General features: G+C 39.6%; 1 protein-coding gene across 13 annotated transcripts in view; it reads right to left on the reverse strand.

The window, feature by feature from the left end:
- PLB1 (phospholipase B1) overlaps nucleotides 1–14,790 on the reverse strand; it is a 137,776-nt gene that overhangs the window by 64,121 nt on the left and 58,865 nt on the right. For 11 of the 13 annotated variants that reach the window (XM_085577168.1, XM_085577176.1, XM_085577179.1 and 8 more), the window contains 11 exons: nucleotides 13,599–13,707; nucleotides 9,773–9,824; nucleotides 9,554–9,634; nucleotides 8,398–8,463; nucleotides 7,879–7,979; nucleotides 6,384–6,465; nucleotides 5,845–5,949; nucleotides 4,037–4,132; nucleotides 2,869–2,940; nucleotides 1,769–1,792; nucleotides 1,202–1,273 (listed from right to left, as the gene is read on the reverse strand). In XM_085577168.1, the coding sequence (XP_085433294.1) occupies nucleotides 1,202–1,273; nucleotides 1,769–1,792; nucleotides 2,869–2,940; nucleotides 4,037–4,132; nucleotides 5,845–5,949; nucleotides 6,384–6,465; nucleotides 7,879–7,979; nucleotides 8,398–8,463; nucleotides 9,554–9,634; nucleotides 9,773–9,824; nucleotides 13,599–13,707 (860 nt within the window). The remainder of the gene's footprint in view (nucleotides 1–1,201; nucleotides 1,274–1,768; nucleotides 1,793–2,868; nucleotides 2,941–4,036; nucleotides 4,133–5,844; nucleotides 5,950–6,383; nucleotides 6,466–7,878; nucleotides 7,980–8,397; nucleotides 8,464–9,553; nucleotides 9,635–9,772; nucleotides 9,825–13,598; nucleotides 13,708–14,790) is intronic. The other 2 variants (XM_085577174.1, XM_085577173.1) reach the window with 1 other exon arrangement.

Below are 14,790 nucleotides of genomic sequence, written 5' to 3' on the forward strand. Positions count from 1 at the left end.
CCAGCAGTGAGAGCTGATGAATGTCTCCCCCTGTTTTTTGGTAACAAGCAACCATATTAGCCAAGAAGAAGCAAGGGAAAAACTAAAATTGTTACAGCAGGCAGCCCTTGCAGGAGCATTGACAACTGCGTGCTCAGATTGAAATGCCAGCCCTGCTAGAAACAGGAGGTCAGGCTAGGGATGTCCTGAGGTCCCTTCCAACCCCAATTATTCTGTGACTGCACAATTCTACCAGAGTAAAACTACATAGACCAGTGGTCTTCAGAAAGCATCACGACAAATTAATCTGTTCCTGCAAAAAAATGTTGTACTATGCTCCACTATCAACCACTAAAGTCTGGCTGCAGAAGCTAGAAAGGACAGATAGACTTATTTTTAGATCAGAAAGTCTTGCTTTACCTTCTCTCTACTTCTTTCCTTTATCACTTCAAAAGCTGTTGCTGTTGAGATTCAGTGGAATTACCTATTAAAGTATAATTCTAGCTCTACAGATAAAAATCCCATATCAGTCCTGCAAACTATGACTTGCTAAGACAATAACTGCTGTTCTTTGTGACCCTCATGGCACACAAAAAATTTTGATAATTGGGTTAGTCATGAGCACCCCCAGTATGTCAAACTAGCCCAGTCCATTTTGACTGCCAGGCAAAAAATTGCTCCATTTCTTCAAGTCCTACACACAAGATCTGTTTCTGCAGTTTATTGAATATGCCTTATGATAGCTGCTCAGCCATGGTGGAAGTTAAGTCTCTATGAAATGGGATTCCTATCAGCTTTGTATAGGGTCACACATCCAATATGTAAAGGTGACTGCCCTCTACAGGTTAAACTTACTTGAGTGAAAGGAAGAACAATGCATCCAGAGGAGAATATCTAAACCTTCCTCAGATTATCTGGGGGTCAGGATTCTAAAATAGCTCCTCCATACTGTGAGGAACTTGCTATCTGAATTAATTATGCATTCCAGGTTACTTACTTTGGTTACAGTTTTGATACTATTCCACCATTAATATAATTAATGTTGTTTTAATATAATTAATATTCTTTTAAGAACACATTTGTTTACACAATGAAAAGTGCAATGCAAGGCAGAATTCTCTTTCCAAAAACTGGTAATAGCTTATACAATCTATAAATTCAGGATGATGTGTTAAGAGACCAGACAGTTTGCCTAAAATGCAGCAAAAGGTGCAACAATTACCTCTATTGGCTCTCTAGTGGGCTCCACAGGTGTGTAGTTGCTATTCCTGTATGTTCCCAGGAAGGGACTGTTCTGGAGAAAGAGGAAACAAAATAAGAAAAATAAGAGAAACTAGGCAATAAGCACATGGCACAAACCATAGCAAGTGATATCAAGGTGTCATATAACCAAGAAAAAAATTGCCTAAACTATAAAATTTGAATCTTGACTTCAAAACCGTGCTTCTTCCTTAAAATTGATAAAATTTATTTTTAGTGCCTTAGGACAAAAATGACATATGCCAGATGCCAATTGCAGTTTAATATTTTCCTCTCCTAGCATTCCAAATTAGACATTATTAGAAGTTTAGTCCTTTTCAAAAGATGCTGATATAGAGTCTAGACAAATCTGGGCAGATCTGTGTCAGCAGCAGGGAGATGAAAGATTGCTCACTGAAAAGATCATTCTTCCCTCCAAGGGAGGTTATAGAAATTTCATTGTTATTTTTGTCCCCTATTAATGCAGCATGCATTCAGGAAGACATGCACATCATACAGACTAAAAAAATTCACCTGGAGGCTCACTTACCTCAATCAAGAGAAACTCCAGCATCTGCATAAGACAATCTTAAAAAACTTAAAATTTAAAATTAGAAGGCAGGTTTTTATGGTAGTTAAGGTTGCCTCAAAACAAATAATTTTCCATGGCTACTGGCACTTCTATCAATGACCTTTTCATAGCACTTAGGGTTACTAAAGGCTTACTATTTCTGCAAAAAAAGGCCATTTTCTTTTCAAGGGATATAAAACTTTTCTTTGCCTCTTCTGAAAAGCAACATCTTTGAACAAGAGTGTAGGAAGGGAAAGAAGCATAAAATCCACATTATTTGGCACTGAAGAAGTTGCTGAGTTCATTTAAAGCTGCTTGGAAAGAAGGCTGGGTAAAGGAAATAGGATCAATTTGAGCAAATCAGAGGACTTCTGAAATATGCTGGTTAATAACTCAGCAGATTTTCCTCATTTGACAGGATGGACACAATATGGACAAAAGCCTTGTACACAACTTGAACACCTGCCTCCAGAACTAAGAGAAGTCAGAACTCAGCTCCCTGATCTGTTCAGCTCTTCAACCTTCTCGTTGGAAGTGCTGAAGAAAGGGAGCCAGTTCCTGCTGCCTGCAGCAGTCATTTCCACGTGCTGGTACCCAGCAACTGTCCTGCAAGTTCAGCAGCTTGTTTTGTAACTGCAGAAGCAGCTTCCAAAGCTCTGAAGTTTCCTCTTATGGATCAGGCCAGGAAAGCCAACCTGACACTAATCCAAGAGACAACAGATTCTGGGTTTTCAAAGCTGCTGTGGTGCCCAACCTCATTGATTCTGATGGGAAAGTTAATGCAGCATATTCTGTTGTTTGCTGCTTGAGCTGCCTCTGTACTTCACAAACAACAAAAAACAACCTCTGCTGTAGCTGCAAACACACAAATCAGCGTGTTGTCAATCAGTATTCATGGCACATCAAAACAGCCATGGGACATCAGTGCAGGTATATAAGAATACCTGCTCACTCAGAGGTAAACAGACAACAAAGCTTTAAGTAAACTTATTCCAGATACACCAAATCCCTGCTCTCTGCAGTACACACAAGCAGTACAGCCTCCTGACAGCAAACTTCCATAATGTGGTTTTGTTTACCTGAGCTGGACAGCCAAGGACGATGTCAGCTGAGAAATCAAATGAGTCAGCTTTCTGGCCTACAGGCTGTAACTAGAAACAAAGACAAAGGAACCTATTTTTTAACCATGTCAGCTCATCTTAAATTTGTAAAACAATTCTAATTGTAAAAAACTCCAACATAAATATACCTTTCAAATCTATATACAGATGCCTGTATTTACAGACCTAGATTCAAGGCTGAAATGCATCTACTTGCCAGAAAGAGCATGGCAACAGCAAAACAAAAGAGCAGCTCTAGAAAGAAGCTTAAAATGGGAAGTGGAAAGCTACAGTGGATCAGTTTAAACTCCTGGAGGATTTTGGCAGGCACATGAAGTACCTTGGAATTTTGCCAGAAGGCAAGGTCATAAACTTTCTTCTCTTGCACAAAAGACATTAAGAGTCCCTCAATTTTTTATAGCTAAGCTGCATGATGGCATCTCCAACAAAAGGTTGTTTATGTGTAGAAGATAGTACCAAATCTAATTAGAGGTACTGCTTGATGATTGCAAGCAATCATGTCAGCTGTTAAAACATTAATCCAAAGTACATGGAAGTTACTATTCAGGATCCAAGATACTGCCCCTGACTGCTGGGTACTCCTGCACTGCAATGCTAAGTAAAATGGGTTTGCTTAAGCAATCTTCAGTGACTTATCTTTATTGAGCTTAACTCATTTCCAAAAGTAGTAAAACTTAACTGAATTAAAGCCACTTTAATTCCTAATGAGACATTAACAACACAGGGATTTAAAACAAACATCTAAGTAATCAGTTTTAAATTGACAGATGCAGTTACAATTCTTTATTTGGTGGTTTCCCATAGCAGCCCATAGAAACCCATAGAAACATCATCCTTATTAAATGCTATCCTGCCTTGCATAAAACCAGATGAAGAAGACCTGAAGTCACAAAATTACTCTGATCATGCACTTGGAGCACCCCTCTCCTCACCACACACTTAAAGAACCAAGAGATTCTAGGCAGAGAGCAGTGCTAAAGCTGGAGAGTATTTAACTAGTTAAGGAGAGATAAACACAAGGGCCAGCATTATTCAGGCCTTAATTGCAATGCTTATTACAGAGATATTTTAATGGTAGTCAGGTCTAGGTGAAGATCTCACTGCATGCAGAGCCATGTCACCTTACCACAGTATTCCACAGAGCCCTGGCAAGCTGAGAATGGCCTTTCTGGCTTGGATGGAAGCAGTCAGGTGCAAAGTAGGAGACATCTGGTTTCCCATCCTGCAAATAAAAGCATAAAGGACATCTGAGCATAGAAAAATCCCCACACTTCCAATTTGGAGTTGCTGAGGCCAAATCAGAACCACTGAAGAGAGATTCATGTTACTTGCTCTCCCTGCTCCATTGCAGAAAAGCTCCTGATTATCTGGCAATGCAAGCTGTACTTCAGCAGACCCATGAACTACCAGAAATACCTAGCTAGGGATGACTATGTGCTTCCATGGGCAGATCCATCCAGAAGCAGCAAAACCACAATTTTCAGTGATGGGTGCAGTTCCTCTTCAGGTTCTGCAATAAGGATGAGTTCCTCTCCCTGGTTCCAGTTGCCATTAGAACTGGAACCACAGGCAGCATTATGCTCTGCAGTACCTTCTGCAAAGCTGTGAGTTTTGAAAGGATCAAGAAGCAAGTAAATGTTTGATGGAAGGCACCCAGTCCAACCAAGCACACCAGAGCTTTCTAAACAAAACTGTACTTTAATACAAAATACAAAAATACAAAACTTTCCTTTCTAAACAGAACTGTACTTTAATATGGTGTTAATACAGGTACTGGAGGATCTGGAGGAATGGAGTTTGGAAATTTGTCTGTCACATGAATCCTGAAATTAGGGTCACACATGACTGAAACAACTATTTTTGGTCAGAGCAGTTTTTCCTCAAGATTTGAACAGGTTTTTTTCAGTGTGGTTGGACTTGCTTTTTAGAGGACTACTACCAAAATTTGCATCAGATTTTCTTCCATGTTTAGAGACAGAGTTTGCAGTTCAGGCACATCTGAATGTTGTGTGAGATAAGAAATTGAAAGAGCATCCTGAACTTCTTAAAATCTGAACTAATTCTTGTGAGACTACAAAAAAAATATGTTCATAAATATTTTGCTTCTTCTGTTCTTATTTTTGTGTTCCCTACCCTCAGTACCAAAAACCTTAGAGATGACTTCTCATGGGCACCAGCTTTACACACAAACAAAAACTTCATGCAAACAAAACAAAGGAGGTCTGTGAAGCAATTTTGTCCATAGCAGCACCTTAACTTTTCAAACTTTCACCAACTATTGCAAAGATTTTCAGAATCAGTCCAGTTCAATTATGCCAGAGGAATCCCTGCTCAATATTTTACTCCAACTCCTCTTAGCTCCAGGTACATATGAAAATAGTTTCAGCTTTAGTGAAAGTTTGAGTCTTTTCCTAGATTTACAGCTTACTGGAAATTGCCATTCAAGGAACTGAAATATACATCAACAGATACATATGAACTACATAAAACTACTTCCACAAGATCATCCATAAAGTTCCCTTTCTGTCAGACACAGAAAAGTAAGTTATGTGGCATAAAGGGGAGCTGATGCCATAGTCTTCACTGAGCAATGCAGCTATGTTGCTTTAAGAAGTGAAACTTAATAACTTGGTCTTTTATTAATCATGTTGTATTTTCAGGAAGAAAAATATTTATGTACTTCAAAGACCACACACAAACACACCTCTTAAATCAAGTTTTGACTCATTTTCCAAAACAGTAATTGATATTGACAGAACAATAAGTAAAACTAAGAACTGCTTACTATATGAAGAAATCTGTTGTACTAGAGAAAAATCAGCAATTTCTCATAAGAAAAGCACAGAACAAAGTGAAACTGTTTTGCATATAGTCTCTATAGGTAAGCTACCCATCCTTAGTCCTTTAGATGCAGAAATCACCTTTAGATCATACCTGATCAAGAGGAAGCTTCAGATTTTGGAGGAAAGGCTGGATGACGACTGTGAAATTTTCATGAGTGTCATATCTGCCAGACTCTATCAGACTCTGAATGCCCAACTGCAAGAAACAAAGAACCACCAGCAATACTTCAACAACATCTCTGCATTATAACTATTTTCTTTGTTTGCGTTTTCTGAAAGCGCTGGAATCAAAAGGAAATTTTACTTGTGAACTTAAATAGCCACAGCCACTGGCAAAAGAGGGCTGAGGTGCTGCAAAGGGGCTGAGAAGGCTGGAACACAATGCTGGAAGTGTTTGTCAGGGACAGGGTTTTGGTGAATAATCTCTCACCAATTAACCTCTACTAGGAAACATAATTTTTCTGAAGACCTCTGCTGCTAATTTTGGTCACATGAAAGGTTTGGATAGCATCACATGAGCTCCTTCTGAGTTCATATTTTGAGTAAAATAAAGATATGATATGTTTCTTGGTAATCAAGAGCTCATCTCCACTGGAAATAAAGTAACTGTACCACTCTTAATAGTCATACCTGGTAAGCTTTGATGGCGTCCCTCACCATTGTTAAATTTTCTGAGTTTTCTTCTCCTAAGAGAACACAGCTGCACAGATAACTGTGGGGGAGGTGAGAGGAGAAAACAGGAACAGAGAGAGTTAAACATCTGATAATGCAGATACCACCTTCTGTCATGCAATGCCCTCACAACACGGGTGTAAAAAGGGAATCTGTACAATCACGTTTTTGTGAAAACATCTTATTGTCTTTGCTATTGTAATTTCAAACCTTAATCTTATTTTCTTCCTCACACGAATGATACTACTTTAAGTAATTTTGGTTTCACACCAGGTATATCAAAGTAGTGCACACTGCACAGAGGTTAGTTTTTTTCATTAATTTCACCTGGTATCCAAAGGCCCTGCAGACTGACAGAGGTGCACACCAGAGCCCCTGGGGAACTAGAAAACAGTACTTTGAAATGTAGTGCCTGCTTTACCTCTGAGCTGACACCTTTCCAACCAACAATTCCTTCTGCATTCCCAAAACAGAGAATTTGTCTCTGTAAAATCAGCAAAGAATGCAAATTACCCATTGCACTAAAGCCTCTGCAACGGGGGAAACCTGTCTACTCCTCAAAAACATCATATTCCTGCAAATCTAAATGTTTGTGCACTTCAACCCCATCTTGAGGAACCCTGTTTCAGTAACTTTAACCCTGGCCTTTGAGGAGTACATTATGTACAGCTCTAGATATGGAAAACAGGTCAAAGCCAGGAGAAGGAAATGCCATCAGGCAGGGTGATGTCAGCACTGCATGGGAAGGAATTCCACAGGACTGTGCTGCTGCCTTTAAACATCAGTTCAAATTACAAGGGAAGCACAGAATAAGAACATCAATAGTGAAACATAAACTTTAAGGAATTTAGAGATTTTAGAGGAGCTAAGATTTTAGTTAGAGATAAGCCTTACTAGAGTTAATTAAAATAAATGAGTAGGCCTTGATGAAGTTAAGAGTTAGTAGTTAACTAATAATTGATTGCTTGTCAGCACAATGTTTAGTTAGCTGGGTTTATAATGAAGAATATAAAAACTGAAAAATAGCTTTTAGGAACATAAGACAATTGTGGGACTCCTCTGTTCTGAAACCAGTTGAAGACAAGGAATGGGAGTTCTACCAAGAATTCATTTGTCATATTTGATTGAAAAGGTAGAAAGGTCAGAATGAGGAAGACTTCCTTTACTTCCTCTAGCATATGAAGTAAGGAATGGGATGTACCAGAATTATGAACATGTATTTATATTTTGGGTATTCAATACTTGTATGGATAAAAAGACTCTGTAATCACCTGGAAGGTGTGGTGTGTATTTGGGAGCGATCCCGCACGCTGCTCGGTGTCACAATAAACACACACTTTCTAACTTTAAACTGTTAGAGAGTTTTTTTCTGTCACAGTTGGATATTGGTACTAGATCAATATCCATATTTTTAATAAATCAATAGGACAAAAGGAAGTCAAACCAGCCTTACTCTGCCATGTAAGTGGGGCAGCGAACTGAAGGGTCCACAAATAAAGGTCTCAGAGCAGTGACGTCCTCCACATCAACCAGACTCACCAGAGCTTTTGGAACCTGAAAGGTAAGTCAGACTTTGACTGGTTACACAGCCCACAGTGCATTTATTTTTCCCCAAAGTCCAGCCATTTGACACCGCTTCCCTTTCTCCACCACTGGAAGATAAAAAAAAATTAAAACTAATGAAAAAGCCACAAATCCTCCACCAATCTCCTCCAGCTCAGCTTTTGATCCTTCTCCCACACCACAGCTCAATGTTACTATCTGTCATTTCAGACTGCATCTCACTACTGCAGATAGACAAGACAAAAGAAAATGTTTTTTTGTACAAGGCAACAGCATATGTTTGGTACTAGAATGCAAAAAAAAAAAACAAAAACAAAAACAACACAAAATCAAACAAACAGAAGAGCTAGCATCAGTCAGTCATGTCTCAGTGTGAGCTAGAATGCTGGGATAACTTCACAGTACTTGCCTCCTTATGCAGAATATCAAGAGTTTCTTGAATCCTTTTGATGTAATTCCAAGCTGAGTAGTGATCCTGATAGAAACAGAAGAGATTTACTGTCAAATGGAGACACAAGGAATTTAGGTTGGGAGGCTGGAGAATCACATGAATTCACTTCCTTTTCTGCCCTACAACACAGTGGTCAGTGAAATGTTCTTGCTTCTTTCTAGAGACTGGGGATTTTAAACATAGTAATTAATCCAAAACATAGGGAGGCTTGGTGAAATTTTGGATTTAAAATAAACCTTGTTGAATAGCAGCACATTTAACCCAAATCCACTGGGCCCTTCATGTAAAAATGCAGGAAGGGACCAATCTGAATGCATGCTGAACAGCATAGACCAAACAGCCCAAGCATGCTCAGAGGCAGCTGATAAGCTCTCATAAAATTATGTGAAATCATTGCTAGTCAAGGTCATAGCTATAAATAAGGCTATATAACTTGGCAGCAGCAGCAAAGATGCCTAGCAAGGCTCCTGCAGAAGAAGCACATTTCTCAAGCACAGGGGGTTGCAGGAGAATCAAAAATGCTCACAAGTGAGCATATTAAAGGCAAGAGTGAGAGCTGGGAGTGAAAGGTGGCCTCTCCCTGTTGCCTGCCCACTCAAATCCCATGACCTCCTTATGGCAGCCCTAAAGGCTTCTCCAGAATCTAGAGAAGCATAACATTCAAATAAGCCTGAGCACTGCAGCAGCTTCCCTTACATATACACCTCACCAGCTCCTAGCACCTCCCCACACCGAGTTATGGTGTGGTGACAATTGTAGGGTTGCACTGCTTTGAACTGCCACTGCCATTCTTGGGTATCTAAAGAGGCCAAGCTAGCAGCAGAGCAGTTACCACATCAGGGAGTGAGGCATTTCTTCCCTTCCATTTTTTGCTTATGGTCAAAAAACAGTAGTCAAAGCAGTGGCTCTTATCCTGGAGTAAGCCAGAGAAAACAAAACCATCCTACTCTGCTGCTGGTAGCTTTTTATATCAGGGTATTGCCAGCAACAACCCCTGTCAAAGCATACAGCAGCCCATATATTACTCAAGTTATCTCTGTGAAGGCTTTATGATTTCCCTTGAGGTGTTTCTACACTGTCACCACAGTTTGAGATAGCCAGTGTCACTACTCACAGGATTTTTGCAATAGATGCACAGATCATTGGCTCCAATATGCACTGTTATGAGCTTCCAGTCAGCACTGAAGTCAATTCTCTGTGCAATAAAGAAGAAAATAACAAGTCTGAATTTCTTTACCTTTGTGATATGCACATGGTGTCATTGCAGGTGGATCTGCTGTGTGAAGCAGCACCTATTCATGCTGTAAGTTTGAAGGAGTCCCAGACAGCTTACCTGATCAGTTTTCATAAGACTCACAAGCCTTCTTGCCTGGCCTGGCAAGTGCCTGGAAAGAAGGAGAGCTAGTGAGTGAATCTAACGCCCATGTTGAGAGATCAACATTACCACGCTTCAGACATCTTAAATCAAGTTGACAGATATCAGAAGGGTTGAGTGAGGACACAGCCCAATACTCATGTTGCTGTGATCAAATTACAGGTTCACATCTTGGTAATAAAATCAACATCAAATCAAACTTGATTATACTATATTATTGATGAATACAGATTTTACTCAAGATCAGTAATTAATCTGGAACTGTAAATTCAGCTCCTATTACAGTGCATAGCTCCCAAAACAGCTAAAAACCAGATATGGCAACAGTTGTAAGCAGAGGGTCTCTGCAGAGCTAGGCTGCTATCAACCTATTCCTTGTAGACTAAAACACAGGAATCCCCAGTCCCAATATTTATCTGGCCTCTTGAGCAACATGTACCTGAAAAACACAGGTTTCAGATCTCACTGTGCACACCCTTCTCATTTTTGTAGCCTGCACCTACAGTACATAACTGTGTGAAACAGCTCTGTGTACACAACTTTCCCAGGGTATTTAAAAATCCAAGAAACCTTCAAGATTACTCAGAGAAATTAAGATGACAGCCTTGCTGTGTTCCAACAGCCAGGTGAGCATTCTCATTCTCTTTTTTCTGTACATATATATACACACAGATAGATAGGATAGATAGATAGGCTAGGTTAGATTAGATAGAGAGATAGGTGTTCTAAAGTGCAATGATTTTTGAATTACCTAGGCTGAGAGCTTCAGCTTTGTTTGACTGCCCTGACCGATTGGTCTTCAAATATGCATAGGGAAGAGAAGAGAATGGGGTCAGGAAGCATTGACCTTCCAGGCAAGTCTGTGGCTCCGAATGAGCTTCATCTCCCTCTAGGCTCTTGTTAAAGACACTGGCTGTCTATCATTTCTGGGAGCATGTCAGCTGGCATTAATAAGCATGACACTTGTTTTGTTTGGCAACCAGAATTTAGCTCCCCTTTGCAATGCTTTGTTTACTGTAGGAAAAAGAGAGGTCTCTCACCACCCTTGTCCAGTTGAATACTGATCTAACACTGGCATGGGAGCATCTACTGAGGAATGAGCCCTGTCATACATCTGCTTGTGACACAGACACTGTGTGCACGTAGTAGTTCTTATCACCAGTACCCTTGTACAATGTCATAACCTACTTATTTATATCCCAAAGCTATCACAAGCCACGAGTGGTCACAGTCTCCTTCTGTTCTTACTGTGGAAACCCCTAAGCTAGGCATTGTCTGCAATATTGACACAGAGGAAAACACCATTTATTGATCTGACAGTCCACAACATATTTGATTTCTCATACAGTCAGTGAGGTGCTGATGCATCCTGAGCCAATGCAGTCAGCAAGATCCAATAATATCTTGAATGAAATAGTGCCAGCAATGATCCATCCTTGAACTGCAGTTTCAACCAAATTTACATCTTGACCAATGATTTACATCTTGACCAATGGAAACAGTTTGCTAACGGGAAATACAGATATTCACAATTCCTGTCACCTGTTTTCTCCTCTCTCTCTTAAATTCTAAACCTCCTTTTTTTTATTTCCCCACATGAAATCAGAGACCTCAGCCAGGCTCTGCTTCAGCTACATTATTCAGATCTATCCTTAACTTTATCATGTACTTAAGCACTTTGGCAATGAATGCAGATAGGCTTAGGAATATTTTGCTGTATGAGACCTGCATTATTACATTTTCATCTAGTTCAATAAAGAGCTCTTCAAAGCAGCCATAGATTTAATTTTAAGAAACCCTTATGCCTGGTTTCTATAAGCTGGTAAGGCTGCAAAATTATCTGATTTCAGAAATGTCCCACGACCTCTGGAAAGCACTTTCCAGGTAACCATAAAGCAAGACAGGCCAGTTAACAATTCTTAAATACCAGCATTAGCTGGTGGACTTTTTTTGCCCTGTGAATCACTGGAAAATGGATGGTTTTGGCTGATGAAGAATAAATGTTGAATTGCATTATCATTCCAGGGTCAAATACCTAAAGCAGGAGAAATATTTCCATACATTGCAATACACTTCAGTACTTGACTAGGATGAATTAATCTTCTCAGGTACATCAAGAACCAAAACATTAAAGGACAGAACCCCAAAAGAAGTATTTGAGAGCTCAAGAACAGTATTTCACAGGACTTTTTGCACAGCTTTCTGCAGAGAGTTATGAGACAGAAAAACAACAGAAGACAAGCAGAAATCTGGCATGATTGTTGTCTATGTCTCCTTGCTGAATGTTTACAAAACATGGCTACAAAACAAAGACAGCTCAATTTCATCATGTTTATCCAGTCCAGTCACTTGTAGGGAAAGAGAGAAAACGAATTCGTATTGATGAAATCGGCAATTTTCATTAGACTTGCATCCATCAACACATTTCAAACAGCTGACAAATAGCTATTTAATAGCAATGCCTCAGCTGCTGACACAAGCTGCCCTAAGTCACCATTATGACTTAAGATGTTGTGTATCCTACTTCAAGTACTCCCACCAGACCAAAAAGCCTTTTTTTAGGATTTGGCTGATAAAGAATATGAGACAGGCACCTCTCTCATTCTTTCATGCAACAAGCAAAAGCTAGAGGTAATCTGGATACATGCTGCATATAGTATATTAATAAATTCTCATCGATGGCTGATGTGCATTTCACTGACATACACATTTACATTTGGTCACCACTAAATACAAAAATGACTTCTTTCAGTTCTGTGGGGGCTGTAGGATATAGCAGGGGACCTAGCACTCTATTTCTGTCAAGAAATCCAAGTATTTACTGAGATTACAGAATGAGTCAGAAGTTACACAGGGTCTACAGGAGAGCAATAAAAAACCTGATAAATCCTAATAATCTTTGCTTAGATACAGCAAACACAAACACCTCTCTTGGCTCCTGAACTTCACTTCCAAGACTCCTTTGGGAAGCAAGATGAATTTTTCTTTAAACAAACAAATTAAGGTCTGGATAATAGCAATTCACAATGTCAAATCTGGGCATGGTCTGCCAGGTTCTGTGCCCAAACTATGACTGAATTCAAGCAGCCATCTGTTTTGTTAATTAAACAGCACTGACTTTGAATAAGTATCCAGGGATTTCTAGAATAAGCAATACAGCAAAGCTCAACTCATGCAGCTTCCCAGGTGTGACTAAAAGCAAAGAGCCAAATTCAGGTGACTGCAAGACATTATAATTCCTATTATGTTGGCAGAACTGGCTCCAACTGCACCAGGTCTGCAATGCACCAAAACCCATGGATAACCATTAGTAATTCTCTTTTCTTAAGATCCTAGACTGGGTTTTTCCCCATCTCCCTCCTGTCTTTTCCTGCTTGCTTATCCAGAAACCTGAGGCCACAATTACATAAGACTTCATCCTATTTTACTCCTTGTTTCTCTTATCAATTCATTACATGTTCAATTTCTAAAAACATTTCACATTCTCAGATTTACTGACTGATAAATAGATAAATGAATAGATGTTGAACAGGAAGAGTAGAAACCTCTCAACTGTTTCTGCCAGTTTCTTGTTTGTGGATTTCATAAGGAGGACTGTTAGTTTCATTTGAAAGTTCAGCAATGAATTAAACCTATACGTTTAACGTGTTTTGAGCCAATTTCCACTCTAACTCAACTGGTTCTGCTTGCTCTTCAGAACAAGTTGTGACAGCACATGAGACAGTTGAAAGGCAATTAGATGAAGCATCCATCACCTACAAATGTAAAACAAAAAGCTACGTACTCAGCCAGTGCTCCAGGAACTGCCTGGTTAAGGAATGCATTGGAATCATTCTCACTCCCAGTACCAGTTGAGTAGCCCATGATTGCAACATTGAACTCTCGAAGGATGTCTGAAAAACAGAGGTGGCAATGAAGGCAAAAAGACCCCAGCTGCTCCCTGCCTACAGGGACTAGAAGAACACACCAGCAGTGCCACAATTTTCCTCTGACAGCCCAGCTGCTGCCACTGCCAGCCAGCCTTGATGGATTCACCAAGCAGTGGGGAGAGGGGTGGCTCAGCAGTGTGCTTGCAGTGCCTGCACTGGCACCAGCAGGTAGGACTGGGGACTGCTGTGTGCACTTCTCTCTCATGTTGTACTGGATAAAGCCTAAAATAAAATTATCTGTCATACGACGTTGACTTTGTGAAGCAAGTGTGAAAGGTCCTTTAGCCCAGCTGGAGTTGGTTTTCACCTAAAGCATCTGGGCCTGCTTTACTGTTGTGCAAAATCTCATATTACTGACAAATGTGAAGAACAAAGCCTCAGGTGCATGGTTCTGATGAAGTTCCACCATGTTCTTCATAGCAGCTTCCAAAAGGAAGTTGGCAGAGTAATTTACAGCTGAGAATGAACATGGCCACGTTGTAAACCACAAAATCTACTTCAATCTCAAAGACCAAGTTTAACCACATTTTACAGAGGGCTTTATCAAATGTAATAGGACTCAATGAATCAAATAATTGCTTATTCTAATTATATTCCTGCTACATTCTATTTAAATAATAGCCAACACACAAAGAACAGTTTACTGGCCCTCTTTGAATAGAAGTTTATTACTGCAGCTGATCCAAACTGAAAGTTGAGTAGCTCTACATTAACAATAGACTGAGCTATGTAAAGTTCTAGGTTTCAGTGAAGAGAAAGTTAAAATTATTCCCTTCAGGTTACATGTATGAGTAGGCAGCGTTATTTACCAAAGAGGCCTACTCTATGCAAATATTTCTTTTGGAAAAATTATGATGGAATATTTCTGAAAAGCAAATGTTAACTACGTCATGAGCACAGACATAACAAGGTTATTTAGAAATTCAAATAATATTCACCAAAGGTTGAAAAGGGAGAGGGAAAAGTAAGTATGGGAATTTCTATCTGTTCTCAGCTTCACTGATGAAGGCAACTTTTTATTTCTTAGTTGTAGCATACAGTTTCTTT

This window comes from Lonchura striata, chromosome 3 (assembly GCF_050655825.1).
Source record: "Lonchura striata isolate lonStrDom1 chromosome 3, ASM5065582v1, whole genome shotgun sequence".
Classification (NCBI taxonomy): Eukaryota; Metazoa; Chordata; class Aves; order Passeriformes; family Estrildidae; genus Lonchura; species Lonchura striata.